This window comes from Ovis aries, chromosome 15 (assembly GCF_016772045.2).
Source record: "Ovis aries strain OAR_USU_Benz2616 breed Rambouillet chromosome 15, ARS-UI_Ramb_v3.0, whole genome shotgun sequence".
Lineage (NCBI taxonomy): Eukaryota > Metazoa > Chordata > Mammalia > Artiodactyla > Bovidae > Ovis > Ovis aries.
The window spans coordinates 47,422,416-47,440,892 of record NC_056068.1 but is presented as its reverse complement, the minus strand read 5'-3'; the positions used below and the strand labels follow the sequence as shown (position 1 = coordinate 47,440,892).

Here is an 18,477-nt window from a genome sequence, read left to right as displayed (position 1 = left end):
CCAATGTAGAGGCAGACAAAATAAAGGAAATGAGAAGCTTGATTAATAACAACAAAAATTCTCCAAAGTGTAAATAGATTTAATAGCATTAATAAAATCAACAACTACAGCAACAGAGGGAAAATAAGGAAACGAGAAAAAAAAAATCCAGAAACAATGACAGAACCAGTTAAAATATAAGAATAATAAACGTTTTTCTTGGATATTATCTGTCAGCGTCTTTTCCCTCACTGTCATAGTCCAGCTCACCTCCCTAGAATGCCCTCCAATCCTGGGCTAGTCTCTAGACCTGATTCTAATCTGGCCCTACTCCTGCATTTTCTTGTCTCTAATGTCTGCATTGGCCTGTGCTAGCTCGTTTTCTTTTGCAGGACCTCTCGTTGTCCTTATACATATTCCGTAGACTCAAAGTCTGACTAGTTGATCACGTGAATTTAATCTGCAGCTTTTACCACTTGTGGGAAGGTTCTGAGTTCTCTTCCTTAGCCACACCACCCCTGGATTTCAACGGTGGTTTTATCTGCACCTCTGCCTGTGAGTGGTCTATAAGGCTTTGCTCCTGAGGCTGCTCTGGAGGACTTGGGTTTGCCCCAGGGAGGACCTGGTATGGGGGCAGTGCAGCTGCTTGGATCGCAGGGGCCCTGGCAGTACCAGGTACTAAGAGGAACCAGCAGCTAGGACAACAGGGAATAAGGGGCCCTTAGGGTTTTTCCTAGCCTCTAGCTGCTCTGTCCAAGTGGGGATCATTCGAGGGGGTGGCATAGGAGCTTGGACCCATGGCGATGCTGGATACATAGAGGTGCCAGTGGCAACTGTCACAGAAGACATGGTGCTATTAGGGTTTTGCTGGGTTTCTCTCTCCACGGAGTTCTCCAGGCAAGAACACTGGAGTGAGCTGCCATTCCCTTCTCCAGGGGATCTTCCTGAACCAGGGATCAAACCCAGGTCTCCTGCAATACAGGCAGATTCTTTACTGTCTGAGCCACCAGGGAGGCCCACAACTTGTTTCTGGCAGCTCTGCCCAGTGAGAATTGAGCATGGAGACAACACAGCTGCTTGGATCATGGGAACTCTGGTGGTGCAAAGTGCACAGGGTCACCAACTGCCTCAGCCGCAAGAGCTACAGTCCTATTAGAGTCATCTCCTAGCCTCTAAGAGAAGTCGCTCAGTTGTGTCCTACTCTTTGTGAACCTATGGACCATAGCCTATTAGGTTCCTCCATCCATGGAATTTTCCAGGCAAGAGTACTAGAGTGGGTTGGCATTCCTTTCTCCAGAGGATCTTGCTGGCCCAGGGACTGAACCCAGATCTCCCACATTGCAGGCAGACACTTTACCGTCTGAGCCACCAGGGAAGCCTCTGGCAGCTGGCAATTAGAAGGCCTCTTTGACTAGGCCTTCTCTATTGCCTGACCCATTCAGGCATTTACAGGACCCCTCCCCCCCCCACTCCAGTTGGGGTCCTTCCCTGTTTCTTGGGACCTCGGGGACTTACAGGACCCTCCCCCGCTTTGGAGGCCTTTTCTGTTTCTCAGCACATCAAGCACTTAAAGGGCCACCCTGACTGGGGTCCTTTTCTGCTGCTTGGTGCATCAGGCACTTATAGGGTCAATCTCTCTGGGGTCTTTCTTTGTCTCTGTCTCTAGACAGGGTCCTCGCTGTCCAGTGATGATGTGCGGGGAGAGAGAGGCTATGGAGATGGCTCTGTCTCCTCTGTGTGACTCAGCAGTATCACCCTGACTCCATGTTTGCTTGGCTTTCCTTCACAAACATTTCCCACTGCATCTCCTCCCACAATCCCCTTGGGCTGTCTCCCTGCAGTCAACAGCAAAGCTTGCCCTGGGATTGCTCTCCAAGCTCTGTGCTCCAGCTCCCAGTTGCTGCACTTTCTAGGGGACTTCTGTCCCTGTCCGGAGTATATATGGCTGCAGCAAGGGTTGTCTGTGTGATTATCATTCCATTCAGACTGCAACAGACCAGCTGCTTCACTCGCAACAGACCAGCTGCTTCACTCTCAACAGCCTCAAATGCTTCACCTCTACCCGAAACAGTTGTCCCAATGTGTGGATCTGACCCCTGCTTCAGTTCCTCCACCCTCCAGGGGTAAATCCAGTCCTACTCTCCTCTTTTTCACCCTTCTTCCTTTGTCCTCTTGAGTTTTGCATGGTTTTATATATTCTTTTCTGCTGGTCAGGTATTCCTGTCCATTCTTAGCTGGTGTTCTGCAAAATCTTCTGTGTCTGGAGGTGTATTCCTGATGTATCCATGGAGAGAGATGTGCTTCACATCCACATACTCCTCTGTCGTCTTGGATCTAAGTCCTCTTTTTACATTCATCTTACTTCATATAGATATTAGCCCTACTACCAGCACACAATTCATCAATGATAATTAGTTTAATGACCTGGACTAATATTTTGAGATGTTTTTTCTCAAGACTGACATTCATTTTATCTATGTTTATATGCTTTTAGATATCAGACTTCTATAATTCAATGAATCTTTTTAGGCCAAGGTGAAATCACTATTTCTATAGACAGAACGTAGCAGAGTTCACTCATTGCTCTGAGTGTTAATCGGGTCCGTGAAGTTTCTTTCCTTCACTCAGTGGGGTAGGAGACAGGTCTCTGAAGGAAGACCCCTGACATACTAAGTTCAGCCTCATTCTGTAAACTGAATACACATGATCTTTGTAAGTCATTGTCTCCATTTATACATTAGATGAAGAGTTTCCTCTTATACATACAAACACATTGTCATATATGAGGTCATGATGATATGGGAAATCATTGTCAGTGCATAGCAAATGATGGCATGGTTACACTGTAAATACTTTAGATAGAGCAGGTCTTTATGATGAGAGACTATGTCAGAAGACAGTTTACTGAACTATAAGAGAGAGTCATATGGATGTCAGTGGCAGCATCCGGTGCTGAGAGAAGAGTGGATCTAAAAGCCCCATGGCTTTAAGTGGTTTCAGTCTTTTGATACTGAGACTGTTTCCTGGGCACTGGAAAGAAAAAGCAGGATGGATGGTGCATCATATAAGTATCTTAGTAGAAAAAGTATCAAGGCAACTTTTCTTCGGTAAAATTTAAATAGCAAGAATCACTGCACAGATAAGGATGGAATTTGATATGATATGAATCAAGAACTGATAGTAAAGTGCTTAAAATTATGATGAAATCTTGTTTTGGTCAGGTCCCTTGTTTCCCTCATTTTCCCTTTCCTGTTTTCTCTACAGTTTCTTTTAGGTCCTCCATATTTCTTGGCCTGTATAACATTTATAAGCGACTATAATCATGTACTTCTACCTTTCTTAATCTGCCCCTTTTATCTTGCCCAATAATGCAAATATCTGTGAACAAGAGAATCCTCAGAATTCAGGACAGGAAGGAGGAGGGGACAAGTTGCCATGACTTCAGGAAAATCAGTGAACCTACAGGAAAAGTTGACCTGCCCCATTTTCCTGGAGCTTCTGACAGAACTCTGAGCCATGACTGTGACCACAGCTTCTGTCAAGCCTGCAACACTGCAAACAACAATGAGTCCGTGATTGGCCTAGATGGGGAGAGCAGGTGCCCTGTATTCAGAATCAGGTATGAACCTGGGAACCTGCAGCCTCATTGGCACCTGGCCAGCATAGTGGAGTGGCTCAGGGAGGTCAAGGTGAACCTGGAGGAGCAAGAGAGAAATCTATCTGTGCCATGGAGAGAAAGTCCTGCTCTTCTGTGAGGAGGATGACAAGGTCATTTGCTGGCTTTGCAAGCGGTCTCAGGAACACCATGGTCACCACACATTCCTTATGGAGGAGGTTGCCCAGAAGTGCCAGGTAAGAGACCAGAATGGAGGAAACACAAGGCAGAAATGGTACTTGAGGGGAAATGTCTACTTTGCACTGGACTTTGATAACTTGTTCACCATGAACCTGGGGCTTGTGATCTCTCTTCTTCATATGCTCAATTTCTGATGCCTGAGGGACATTTCAGTGCATTCCTCCAATCATAAAGTAATAACCCTACACATGGCTCAGACAGTAAAGAATCTGCCTGCGATGCAGGAAACTGGATTCCCTCCTTGTGTTGGGAAGATCCTCTGGAGAAGGGATTGGCTACCCTCTTCAGTATTCTTGCCTGGAGAATTCCATGGACAGAGAAGCCTGGCAGGCTATAGTCCATGGGATTGCAAAGAGTCCGACATGTCAGAGAGTGACCAACACTTGGACACTTCGACCCTACACACAGACACTTAGCCAGAAGTAGACATTCATGTACCTTGCGCTAATAGGTGGAGATCTGATGTTCAAGAGAACATTACCCCTTTGAACAGGAGGGTAACTAGGACACTAGGTGGAAGAGTTAGAAATTGTTTCCTTGCTATAGGATCAGGTTTCTCCGAGAACAAAGAGAACCAGTCTTCTCTTGGCTAGTGTATGGTGACTTCTATTGCTTGAGTTGTAAAGAACACATAACCTATCTGATTTTTCCCCCCCAAAGTCACGGATTCTAATTGCTGTTCTCAGTTCTGTAAAGTCTATTCACTTTGGAAAACATCTTCATTTGTCTACCATTTATTTTCTACATTGATGTTGAGAAAACCATAGCTTGACTCTGATGGGATTCTTTATTCACAGTGGAAACTCCAGGAACTTTTGAAGAGGCTGAGGAGGGAGCAGTAGGAAGCTCAGAAGCTGAAGGCTCAAGTCAGAGGAGAGATGAATACTTGGAAGGTAGGAGGAGGCACTTCCTGAAGGAGTTAGATATCTGAGCAGGACCTTGGGTTGATCACAAGGAGCTGCCTTCTTCTTTGTTCACTGACAATTAGTCACTTGGCTAGTCCTCTTCTTCACCATTTCCGTGATAGGAGTGGGTGCTGAATAGGGAATATATCACAAAAGAATACAGATATTGGGAGGGAGGTGTTCATAGAGAGGGACTTTCTGGTGAGGATAACTGGTGAATTTCACATTCCATTCCTGCCATGTTTATTAGCCTTTAACTCTTCTTGGAATCCATTTGGCAATGTCTCATGGTTCTGTCCTCAGTGCTCAACTTTTTGGCAGAGGAAGGAGGGAGGGGGTCAGGAGTAATGCAGGGAGGCATGAGTATCCTGGACAGATGTGTCATGGCCGAGCTATACTCATGAGGATCCCCTTTTAGCTGAGGGTTAGCCTCGGTAATGCAGACTTGAGGCCATAAATGTGAAATGTGCTGGTGGTAGCGGTTTAGTCGCTAAGTCGTGTCTGACTCTTGAGACCCTATGGACTGTGTAGCCGGCCAGGCTCATCTGTCCATGGGATTCTTCAGGCAAGAATACTGGAGTGGGGTGGCATTTCCTTCTCCAGGGGATCTTCCTGACCCAGGAATAGTATCCGGGTCTCCTGCATTGCAGGCTGATTCTTTACCAACTGAGCTGCTAGGGAAACCTTTGAAAAGTGATGGAGAGAAAAAAAAACAGGAAAAGTCAGTTTCCTTAAGCATTGCTTTCCTCCTCCTCTTTCTCTCATTCCTGAAGAATGAAATACAACATGAGAGAGAAAATATCCAGGCAGATTTTTTAAACCTGAGAGAGATCCTGAACAGTGAGGAGTTGAAGGAACGGCAAAATCTAAAGCCTGAGGAAGAGGTTGGTCTATGTAACCTGGGTGACTCTGAGAACGAGCTGGTCCAGCAGAGCCAGTTGGTGAGAGATCTCATCTCAGATGTGGAGCATCATTTTCAGGAACCAAAAAACGAGATGCTGCAGGTAAAACTGAGGAAGAAGGCCCTGCATTTGAGACCTAAGAAAAATGAAGACAACATTCCATCTCTTCTGTGTGGCTGTGCTCTTTCTGGTGTTGTCACTAAGGTTGCTTTGTGCCCTGCAGCCCCCTTCCCTCATAGCCCCATTGGTAAAGGATCCTCCTGCAGTGCACAAGAACCCGGTTCACTTTCTGGGTTGGGAAGATCCGCTTCAGAAGGGATAGGGTACCCACTCCAGTATTCTTGGGCTTCCCTTGTGGCTCAGCTGGTAAAAAATCCGTCTGCAATGCGAGAGTCCTGGGTTCAATCCCTGGGTCGGGAAGATCCCCTGGAGAAGGAAAAGGCTACCCACTCCAGCATTCCGGCCTGGAGAATTCCATGAACTATGTGTGTAGCCCATGGCTTTGCAAAGAGTCAGACACGACTGAGTGACTTTCACTCTTACTCTCATGCAGCTCAGGTTCCCATATTTCATAGATGCTTGACTTATGGGAAAGTGGAATCTTCTTTACCTGCCAGAGACATAGAATTGGAGACAATTCCCTTACATTTTAATTTTCCCCTGAGTATAGAAGAGAGCCTGTATCTTTTTGTATAGATTTCCAGAAACAGACTTTATTTTAAGGAATATTTTTACCTTGCTGCAAATCACTGATCCATTTGGTCACATACGCAAGAAGAAGTCAGAATGGAAAGACAGCATCTTTGTGTTTGTATTTGCACACCTACATGTCAGCGTTAAGATCTTTACAAGCACATGAAATTCAGACCACTCTTCATTTAGTATTCTTAATGTCATCTTTTCCTGGGGTTTGTAATTATTCCCAGGTATCATGAAATCTCAGGGTATTTTGACACTCACCATTTTGGGGAGTAGCCTTTGAAAGCATGGAGACTCTTGACAAACACTAATATATCTCAAACACCCAGGTTCTGCAAACCTGAGTGGAGTTTTATGCCTGGAGTATCTTATTTCAAGAAGTGTCTTCACATATTAGCAGTGTGACCTAGAATAACATCCTTAACTGCTGTGTTTATTTGTTAATGTAATCATGATATAAAAACTGTGCCATACATAATATTATTGTCAGATGATACATGATATTTTCTCCTTGGAAAGACCCTGATGCTGGGAAAGACTGAGGGCGGGAAGAGAAGGGGACGACAGAGGTTGAGATGGCTGGATGTCATCACTGACTCAATGGACATGAGTTTGAGCAAACTCTGGGAGATGCTGAAGGTCAAGGAAGCCTGGTATGCTGCAGTCCATAGAATCATAAAGTCAGACATGATTGAGTGACTTAACAACAACAAAATGATACTAAGTGAGAAGTATCTAAGTGTCTCAATAACAAGTATTTGACCTATTGAATACCCAAAAATACAACCTGTCAGTGTCTCATTAAACAGGTTTGTGCTTTCAGGGACACATGGATTCTTTTTACTGATGCATCATTTTCCAGATCCTAGATCACCTTTGTGCTGCTGTCAAGACTATTCCAGCTCTGCCTGTCATGGAAAAGCATGTGTGCCTAGGCATGTATGTCTCTGTGGTTGTGGGATTACAGTTTTCATATAATTTCAAAATTGCTACATACTTGCTCTTATTATTGTGATCCACACAGTCAAAGGCTTTGGCATAGTCAATCAAGCAGAAATGTTCTTCTGGAACTCTCTTGCTTTATCCATGATCTAACAGATGTTGGCAATTTGATCTCTGGTTCCTCTGCCTATTCTAAAACCAGCTTGAACATCTGAAAGTTCAGAGTTCACGTACTGCTGAAGCCTGGCTTGGAGAATTTTGAGCATTACTTTACTAGCACGTGAGATGAGTGCAATTGTGAGGTAGTTTGAGCATTCTTTGGCACTGCCTTTCTGTGGGATTGGAATGAAAACTGATGTTTTCCAGTCCTGTGGCCACTGCTGAGTTTTCCAAATTTGCTGTCATATTGAGTGCAGCACTTTCACAGCATCATCTTTCAGGATTTGAAATAGCACAACTGGAATTCCATCACGTCCACTAGCTTTGTTCATAGTGATGCTTTCTAAGACCCACTTGACTTCACATTCCAGGATGTCTGGCTCTAGGTGAGTGATCATACCATCTTGATTATCTTGGTCATGAAGCTCTTTTTGTACAGTTCTTGTGTGTATTCTTGCTACCTCTTCTTAATATATTCTGCTTCTGTTAGGTCCATATCATTTCTGTCCTTTATTGTACCCATCTTTGCATGAAATGTTCCCTTGGTATCTCTAATTTTCTTGAAGAGATCTCTAGTCTTTCCCATTCTGTTGTTTTCCTCTATTTCTTTCCATTGATCGCTGAGGAAGGCTTTCTTATCTCTTCTTGCTATTCTTTGGAACTCTGCAGACCACCTGACCTGCCTCTTGAAAAAGCTATATGCAGGTCAGGAAACAGCAGTTAGAACTGGATATAGAACAATAGACTGGTTCCAAGTAGGAAAAGGAGTACGTCAAGGCTGTATATTGTCATCCTGCTCATTTAACTTCTATGCAGAGTACATCATGAGAAACATTGGGCTGGAAGAAGCACAAGCTGGAATCAAAATGCCGGGAGAAATATCAATAATCTCAGATATGCAGATGACACCACCCTTATGGCAGAATATGAAGAGGAACTAAAAAGCCTCTTGATGAAAGTGAAAGAGGAGAGTGAAAAAGTTGGCTTAAAGCTCAGCATTCAGAAAATGAAGATCATGGCATCTGATCTCATCACTTCATGGGAAATAGATGGGGAAACAGTGGAAACAGTGTCAGAATTTATTTTTTGGGCTACAAAATCACTGCAGATGGTGATTGCAGCCATTAAATTAAAAGATGCTTACTCCTTGGAAAGAAAGCTATGACCAACTTAGACAGCATATTGAAAGGCAGAGACATTACTTTGCCAACAAGGGTCTATCTAGTCAAGGCTATGATTTCCCCAGTGGTCAGATATCGATGTGAAAGTTGGACTGTGAACAAAGCTGAGTGCCGAAGAATTGATGCTTTTGAACTGTGGTGTTGGAGAAGACTCTTGAGAGTCCCTTGGACTGCTAGGAGATCGAATCAGTCCATTCTGAAGGAGATCAACCCTGGGATTTCTTTGGAAGGACTGATGCTAAAGCTGAAGCTCCAGTACTTTGGCCACCTCATGCGAAGATTTGACTCACTGGAAAAGACTCTGATGCTGGGAGGGATTGGGGGCAGGAGAATGGGACGACCAAGGATGAGATGGCTGGATGGCATCACTGACTTAATGGGCGTGAGTCTGAGTGAACTCCAGCAGTTGGTGATGGACAGGGAGGCCTGGCATGCTACGATTCATGGGGTCGCAGAGAGTCGGACACAACTGAGCAACTGAACTGAACTGAACTGAACTGCTCTTATTAAATAAACAGATTCTTTACCAACTGAGCCACTAGAGAAGTCCTACTAAGTAAACGAGATTCTGTGAGATCCAGGATCTTATTTGTAAAATATGTATATACAGAATTTACCTAGTTATCATTATGTGTATTAAACAATACAACATTTGTAATAACTTCTGTAACTTCTAGCTCAAAAGTGGTACTGTATATAATGTGTATTCATTTTCTGCTTCCCTCTCACTGTGACTAAAATAAGTCATCTTCAGAATAAATATTAGACTATATTCAACATGATAACCCTTTCTATGTTTTAGAAACAGCATACATTGATGAAAGAATTACAATTTTATTTAAATCTTACCTAATTGTAAAATAAATGTTTCTGGATAGTGCCTTATTTTATTTTTTCAAAATATTGTACAATAATGCTATTTCTTTGAATTCAAATTTCAAGTTAGGCTCTGTTTGCCCCAAAGTTACCATTCACAGTGATACATTAAGACTCAGAAGTATAATTGTGAGATTTCTTAACACTGATTTAGGTAGGTATTTGTGTGTCCTGGTCAGCCTTACTTTTTTAATGAGTTAAAAGTTCTCAGGAATGAAGGAAGAAGTATGATATCTTTCTTCAGTGAGATAAGAGGGGAATCACTTCTGCACTGGATGTTCATTCAGGGCTTGGTGGGATCCTCCTGTCTTTTGGAATTTTTAATCCCTATGGAGTCAAAATTATTTGTTTTTAAAGTGAATCCAGTTTATTTTCTCTTATCCATACTCGTCCCGAAGAATTCTCAACTTTCTACCTTTGGATGAACTTTGACTTGACAAGGGTTTCCAAAGAGGAATTTTTCCAGTTTTTGTGTCTGTGTGTGTATGCACACATCTATGTCTTAGCACTCACCCTTGGAAACAAGGGAATATTGGTGTTTTAAATACTTCCTTTGATCTCTGCCTTCCTATCTTCCCAAAGCTACAATGACTGGCGTTCTGACTCACTAGGAAAATTCTGTACTCTTTAATTATTGACAAATGATTCTCCAGGGCCACTGATGCTGTTTCATTTACTGGAATGCTCAGTTCTCCAGTTCAAGAGGAAGTACCTAGTTATGAGAAACTGAGGAGCTGGATTTTTGTATACAACAGAAAAGACCTGCGCACAGAGGGGCATTCCCTTTTAACCAGGACTCCTGGGTTTCCCTGGTAGCATGGCTGGTAAAGAATCTACCTGCAATGCAGGAGACCTTGGTTTAATTGGGAAGATCCCCCAGAGAATGGAATGGCTACCCACTCCAGTATTCTGGCCTGGAGAATTCCATGGACAGAGAAGCCTGGCAGGCTACAGTCCATGGGGTTGCAAAGAGTCAGCCATGAATAAGTGACTTTCACTGGCATGAGAAGTGAAGTCCTTTCCCAAAAAGAATATGACACATATAAGTCTTTCCCAGTCACATGTTCTTTTCTTGGTTAAAGATTGAAGAAGGTGCCCTGGAAGCTCCTCAGTCACTGGTGCTGGGAAAACTGTGGAACTGCACACATGAGAACGAGAACCGTACATTTCCTCTCACCATATACAAAGGCAAACTCAAGATAGATTAAAGGCCTAAATGTAAGTCCTGAAACCACAAAGCTCATAGACGAGAACATAATCAGACACTGTTTCACATAAATCACGGCAATATATTTTTGAATTTATATCCAAAGGCAAAGGAATAAAAGCAGAAGTAAACAAATAAGACTGAATTAAAAGCATTCACACAGTGAAAGAAACATTTGACAAAATAAGATATACTGAATGGGAGAAAATTTGCAACTGAGATGAATAATACTGGGTTAATACCCTAAATTTTAAACAGTTCATACAACTCAATATCAAAAACAAACAAACAAACACAAAATATCACTGTTTGGCTCATGTCTGGAAATTGCTGCTTATCGGTGTCATTATCTTTATTATAGTTCACCTCTGCCAGGAAAAAACACAGAATTCCTTCCTTAGTGTATTATTCAAGGTACGTCAGAGAAACAGAATATCTGTCTATATTTCTGTTTATATCTGTTTATATATCTGTATATATCTGTTTATAATATCTGTTTTCATTGTGAATATTCATTTGAAGATTCTTTAATGTAAGGTATTGGCTCACATAATTACAGACCCTGAGAAATTCCAGTCCTGCCTTCTGCAACCTGGAAATCTATGTAACTCAGTCCAAGTCCGAAGCTTGGGGCCACAGTACAGTCTAGTCTAAACGCGGTAGAAGAGTGCACCTCAGCTCAAGTAGCCAGACTGGAGCAGGAAGAACAAATTCTTCCTTCTTCCACAAGTTTGTTCTTTCCAGATCCCGCAACAAATTGAATGATGATGCTCACCCACCCTGGAAAAAGCAAACTACTTTACTGAGTCCACAGATCTAATTCTAATATCATCTGGAAACGACACCCACACAGACACATCTAGAAACAGTCTGACACAAATGACCAGTTGGTGTTAACACACAAAATAAATTTTACAGCTTCATTATATAAGATCCTAAGGATTATATGTTAAACAGTAGTACTCTTGCCTGGAAAATCCCATGGACGAAGGAGCCTGGTGGGCTGCAGTCCATGGGGTTGGGAAGAGTTGGACATGACTGAGAAACTTCACTTTCACTTTTCATTTTCCTGCATTGGAGAAGGAAACGGCAACCCACTCCAGTGTTCTTGCCTGGAGAGTCCCAGGGACAGGGGAGCCTGGTAGGCTGCCGTCCATGGGGTCACACAGAGTCTGACATGACTGAAGTGACTTAGCAGCAGATGTCATTGCTCAACAAATAACCCTCCTACAGTTTACTCTTCCTCAAACTATTTAGTAAAAGTGTCCTTTTGCCACATAGCATCCAGCTTCTGAATGTCAGCATCAGTGAACGACCACTCTGTGATCACCTCTCTAACTGACCACCTGAGTGATTTCAGATTTGTTGAGCCATTTCCTCTAACATGACCTAATAGGACAGACTGGTCAGATTCACTACTTCAGATGGTGAACAGGCCAGTAAAGAGCAAGCCAATGCTGCTGCCTCAAGGGAGTCCTCAGTATGGGTCTTCACTGGGATAAAGAGGGTACTTTACTCCTGCATCTGACAGCTCTTTAGTAAGGAAACAAGACAAGGTGGGTGTGTGAAATTGCATTGCTTAGGAAGCCTAAGTTTTCCAAAGGTCTGATTATTTTGAAGAGACTTGAGAATAGCTTCTCGGAGAAGAGCTAAGAATAAAAAGCACTCACTGACTCACCAAGCACAGGCACAAAAGCCTCGTTAGTTTCCAGAGGCCCTATGTGGATGCCTCTTACTGGCCTTATAGTTTCTCTCCTCCAAATTCCACCCACTAGAATTTAACTTTCTAGTGGGTGGAGCCAAACTCCACACAGTAGAATTTAACTTTCAGTTTCCTTCAGGCTCTTGGTGAGGCGAGTGAATCCTGATCAAGACACGTGTTTACTCTTCTCCAAGGAACGACAACGTCTCCATTCATATCTGAGAATAACTAAGTGGTTTGTGGAGGGCAGAATTTGAAAGATACACAAGAAAAAAACGGAATCTGCTTAGGTGAGTTTTATTTGTTGTCTGTAAGCTGTAGCCCTGGGATTTCTTTGGAAAGAATGATGCTTAAGCTGAAACTCCAGTACTTTGGCCACCTTATGCAAAGAGTTGACTCATTGGAAAAGACTTTGATGCTGGGAGGGATTGGGGGCAGGAGGAGAGGGGGACGACAGAGAATGAGATGGCTGGATGGCATCACTGACTCGATGGACGTGAATCTGAGTGAACTCCGGGAGTTGGTGATGGACAGGGAGGCCTGGCGTGCTGCAATTCACGGGGTTGCAAAGAGTCAGACATGACTGAGCGACTGAACTGAACTGAACTGAAGCTGTTCTAAACGGGGGAAAGATTCAGCTTGCAGGCTTCCTGGTTAGACTGCTGGCTGAAGATCAGTCTAGGAGAGAAAAAGTCTTAAGAGAAAGGTGATTGGAAGAAAAGAAAGGCTTTTTTGTTCCTTGGAGGGACTGTTTATTTCTGTAGGCTGAATCTGCCCACAGAGACTTTGAATTCTGTAAGTAAGAATCAAACATACTGAGAACAGTGAGAATCTTTGGTCTTTCAGAGTTAGACAGTCCCTTTCCTCAATAACAGGTCAAAGGCTGAAGGGTCTTCCAGTCCTGATATTTTCATTTCTATCAGTGTAGAAATAGAGTATTTCTGGACGGCTGTATAGATCATTTCTCATTCCCGAGGTTTTCCTGTGTTCAGGAATCAGATGCTGTGACATCTGGCAGGCTCTGCAGCCTCTCATGAATTCTCTTGTCCAGACACAGGGAAATGCTGCACTTCCTTACATTCCCTAACCTGTTCATGCTTCTTCAGTGGGATGTGCCACCCATAAGCAGCTCAGCTGAGAGATTGGGGCAAGGAGAGCACGTGGGAAAAACTTCCAGAAGTGCCATCTGGAAGCATCTAATGTCTAGTAACAGTGACATCTAAGTTTAAGTTTTAAAGACTTGTTACTTGATTGTTACTAAGGATAGCAAAAGACGTTAGAGAAGTATTCTTATACTACATCATGAGACTTATGAGGGAAGATAAGTTAGAGGAACCACGTGTTTATCTACCTTCCTCTTTCTTATAAGCGTACAGCTGTACCCACTGTACTCAAGGCACAGAAACAGAAGTCAAATATTTTTTCTCAGCATGACCTCTTCTCTGTTGACCAAATCTTATTTGGATGTTATCGCTCCTGCTACACATTCCTTGTCGCCCTCTCAGCCACAGAAGATGTTAGAAACAGCTTCTGAATTCGCAGTGAACCTGTCACGGTCATTACTACCTGATTTTCAAATAGATTTGTTACTTTACTGCTTCAGGTTTTATTTTGCAAGTGTTGTGAGTAGTTTACACTATATAATAGTAGAAAACTGCCTGGCACATAAAACAAAGCACAATTTCACTTTCCAATCTGATTCTCAAAAATGATGGTTTCTCATGCAACATCAGGAACTTGTGGCTCTCTCACATTATTGTAGTTTTATGTCCTTTTTTGTTGATCTGAGATACTGTGCGTTTGTATTCTCATGAGCTCAAATGTCAGATGACCAACCTGCAAGGTGCAATCACCTGTAGTTTTTATCAGGCAGAGGTGACTTATGTTCCCACATCTGTCCTCCTGCTTACCAGGGAGACATTGGGTCACTGTTTAGGTAGTGGTGGGGTATCATACATCATATGTGAGCACTAGTTTCTTCTGTGTCTGTGGTGATCACTGCTTTGACGTTAGCTCTTATCTCTGCAGAGAAACTAAATCTGCCTCCCCATGTCTGAATGCATGTTCTGATCCTCCCTTCTTCATAGGTTCTTAATGCAGCTGAGCATTGGTTGGATCTTGAATGCATTGAAATATAACTGGAGGCCCCTCACCAGACTTGAATAATAGTTTTAGTCATAGATTTGAATCATGTTGACGTCTGATTTTATTCATCAGAGAGTGATCTGGGGTACTTGATCTTTGCAGCCAGGGGCAAAGTGAATATTTTCAGTATCTGTAACATTAGGTGGATTATATTTCTGGTTCACTTTCAGCCTCATTTTTTTTTCTATATATATAATCATTGGAGGCTAATTACTTTACAATTTTGTGGTGGATTTTGCCATACATCAATATAAATTGGCCACGGATGCATGTGTCCACCCCCCTTTTGAACCCTCCTCCCACCTGCCTCCCCACCCCAGAGGGATGTCTGTCTTATATATAGAGTCGTTACTGTCTTTCTAAATTCCATATACATGTGTTAATATACTGTATTGGTGTTTCTCTTTCTGACTTACTTCACTCTGTATATTAGGCTCCAGTTTCCTCCACCTCATTAGAACCGACTGAAATGCATTCTTTTTTATACCTGAGTAATATTCCATTAATTAATTGTATTAATTATATCACAACTTCCTTTTCCATTCGTTTGCCAATGGACTTCTAGGTTGCTTCCATGTCCTAGCTATTGTAAACAGTGCTGCAATGAACACTGGGGTACATGTGTTTCTTTCAATTCTGGCTTCCATGGTGTGTATGCCCAGCGGTGGGATTGCTGGGTGGTATGGCAGTTCTATTTCCAGTTTTTTAAGGAATCTCCACACTGTTCTCCATAGTGGTTATGCTAGCTTGCATTGCCACCAACCATGTAAGAGGGTTCCCTTTTACATCCTGTCCAGCATTTATGGTTTGTAGACTTTTTGATTCAGCCTCATCTTCATCAGGATCCGTCATGTAGGATGAACATGGCACAGCTGGAGAGTTTCAGTAAGTCTCAATTTAACTCTGTGCAGGCTGTATAGCTTTCATCCCCTTGTTCAGAGTGAACAGAGACTCATTAGCTGTCTCACACTGGAGAGCTTTCTTTTGTCATCAAACTTTGGCAACCATTAAGACAGGAATATCATTTGAGAGCTTCCCTTTCTTGTTTGTTGCTTCATAGTCCCCTTTGCCTGGAACCTCTGATAGACCCTCTGAGGTTAGACTATGGCCACAGGGCCACAGTGAGTCCAGGCTGAGGAATGAGCATCACTGGGCTGCCCCTCTGCGATACCCCCACCAGCTGACCACAAGCAGTGGTTTCCAATCTGAATCACCAATCCTACCCATACAACCTCATGAGATATAAACTGCCAGGTGGGCTAAGCTTAGCTGGGAGTTATAGGATGGGAGACATAGCTTTGGGCACAGCTGCTTTAGTTGAGCTCTCAGAGATGTTCCTTACAGGAGGGACATTATCCCTGTCATCTCAGCTTTGTAAGGAACCGTACTAGATGGATGTATGTGAACCCACCACAGGTGAGATAAGTTTAGTTCTGTAAAGATCTGAACCCATTGTAAATTACCATGAGCACAACTTCTAGGGACCTAAAACAGACATATTTGACAGAAGACTCACAATTCTGTTGTGAAAAATGAGATGTATGTTCATCAATCATCATTTAAATTCCATGCAAAGTCTTTCTAGCCCAGATGCATTTCATACATCAGGCTAGTCTTGCTGTCAACAATGTGGTCATGAAAGGCTGCTGACTTTCCACTTTGTTGTAATTCAGTAGGTTTCCCAGAAACACAAAGCACAAGCAACAAAAACAGCAGCAGCAACAACAACAACAACAAAAACCTTAGAAAAAAATAAGGGCAATATGATCTTTACAGGAGGAAAATGTACAGGACTGATATTAACCCTTCTTCCCAAATATCTAATTCAGCTCCCAGTTCTGTCCTTTTACCTCCTCTCATCTCTCACTCTCACCTGCTGCCCAGAATTTCCTTCATCATCTTGTCCCTCAAGCTATCACCATCTCTCCCCTGAGCAGCTGAGCCTGCATCCGACCTGATCTTCCCAATTCCACACTGGGTCCATTCAACATCTCACACCCCAAGGCACAGCTTGTCATGCCCTTACTCTTCTCTGATGGGAAAACATTAATAACTTCTCCTGACTCTCACAAATGGGTCCCCAAATGTTACATAATTTGGGAAGTGTCATATTTAATGTCACTGTAGCCTCTTATAATACAAGACTAGCAGTCTTCTGTGTACAGCCACAGTGGCCTTTTAAAGCTCATACAGGATGGTATGTCTTCCAGAAACAGATCATTTCCTTCACCTAATACCCACTTTTTCTCTTTCTCTTTTAATGTCTCCTTCATCTTCAGTTTTCAGTTCAATCCTTGTGGTTTTAAGTTGGAAGTTTTGGATAATTCCATCTTTCCCACCAGTCTTTGATTTCTGAACAACACATATGTCTCTCTAGTCGTGTTTTCTCTATCTCTTTATATATATATGCAAGTGTTAGTTGCTCAGTTGTTTGACTCTTTCATCCCCATGGACTGTAACCTGCCTAGCTTCTCTGACCATGGAATTCTTCAGGCAAGAATACTGGAGTGGGCTGCCATTCTATTCTCCAGGGGATCTTCCTGGCCGAGGGATTGAAACTGGGTCTCCTGCATTGATCATAGACTCTTAACCATCTGAGACACTAGGGAAGCCTGGGATGCATATATATATATATATATATATATATATATATATAACTGATTTTAATTTGCTATTACTTTCCAAGTGACTAGTAAGCCCATTCATTTTAGTTTAAACACTCTATTTCCACTTTCTATGTGTGGATATTAGTCCAATTGACAATACACAATTTTTTTGGCAATAATAATTAGTTGAATGATCTTGCCTAATATTTTGAGAATTTTTTTCTCAAAAGCAACATTAATTTCATCTGTGTTTCTATTCTTTTATGTATCTGACTCATGTGATCCTATGAATCTATTTGCACCACCTCACTCCTCACCATCCTCATACTTTCATGTAATTAATCTCCTATCAATGTCCTTGGTTGGCACATTTCTGGACCAAAATGAAATCAATATTTACACACTTGAGACTACCCAAGACCTCTTAGCTGGGCTAGGTCTCCTTACTTCTACATCCTCAGTGCCTTGATTTAATTGGGGCCATGAAGTCACCTCTGTTTGTCTTTGACTAACTCAGTGGGTTAAGAGACCTGTCAAGGAGGACTCTGAATTCCCATTCTGTGTATTGATGATATATGATTTCTGTAGGTCACTATCTTTATATTCACATCTGATAAAGGAATTTTTTTTACTATCTACACAAAACTATTCTCATATATTATGGCATGATAATAAGGGAAATCATTGTAAATATTCAACACATGTGGTAAGAGTTACAGTATAATAAGTCATCAGAAGGGTCTATGTGATAAAAGAACATGTAAAGAGACAGTGTACTGAGGTATGAGAGAGTCGTACCCCAGTCAGAATGGCTATCATTTAAAAGGCTACCAATAATAAATGTTGGGGAGGGTGTAGAGGAAAAGGAATCCTTCTAGACTCTTGGTGGGAGTGTAAAGTTTTGCAGCCACTATGGAAAAAATTATGGAGGATTTTAAAACAAATAAAATAGTTACTGTATAATCCTATAATCCCACTCCTAGACATATATCGAGATTAAATTCTAATTCAGAAAGATGCATGCACCACCCCAGTACTCACTGCTGTACTATTTACAATAGCCAAGCCATGGAAGCAACCTACATGTCCATCAACAGATAAATAAAGAATACATACAATGGAATACTAGTCATAAAAAGGATGAAATACTGTCATTTGCAGCAACATGGATGGACCTAGAGATTATTATATCCAGTGAAGTAAGACAGAAAGAGAAAGAGAAATATTGTGATATCACCTATATTTGGAATCTTAAAAAAAAGATACAAATAAATAAATTTACAAAACAGAATTAGACTCATAGACCTAGTAAACAAAC

The 18,477-nt window shown here is 42.2% G+C and overlaps 1 protein-coding gene across 1 annotated transcript in view; it reads left to right on the top strand.

Moving 5' to 3' along the window:
- Positions 1-9,508, top strand: part of LOC101119159 (tripartite motif-containing protein 5-like) — a 40,546-nt gene extending 31,038 nt beyond the window's left edge. Inside the window, exons 9-10 of the mRNA XM_042233131.2 lie at positions 4,633-4,728; positions 5,514-9,508. Of these exons, the coding sequence (XP_042089065.1) occupies positions 4,633-4,728; positions 5,514-5,518 (101 nt within the window). The 3' untranslated portion in view covers positions 5,519-9,508. The remainder of the gene's footprint in view (positions 1-4,632; positions 4,729-5,513) is intronic.
- Positions 9,509-18,477: the final 8,969 nt, after the last annotated feature.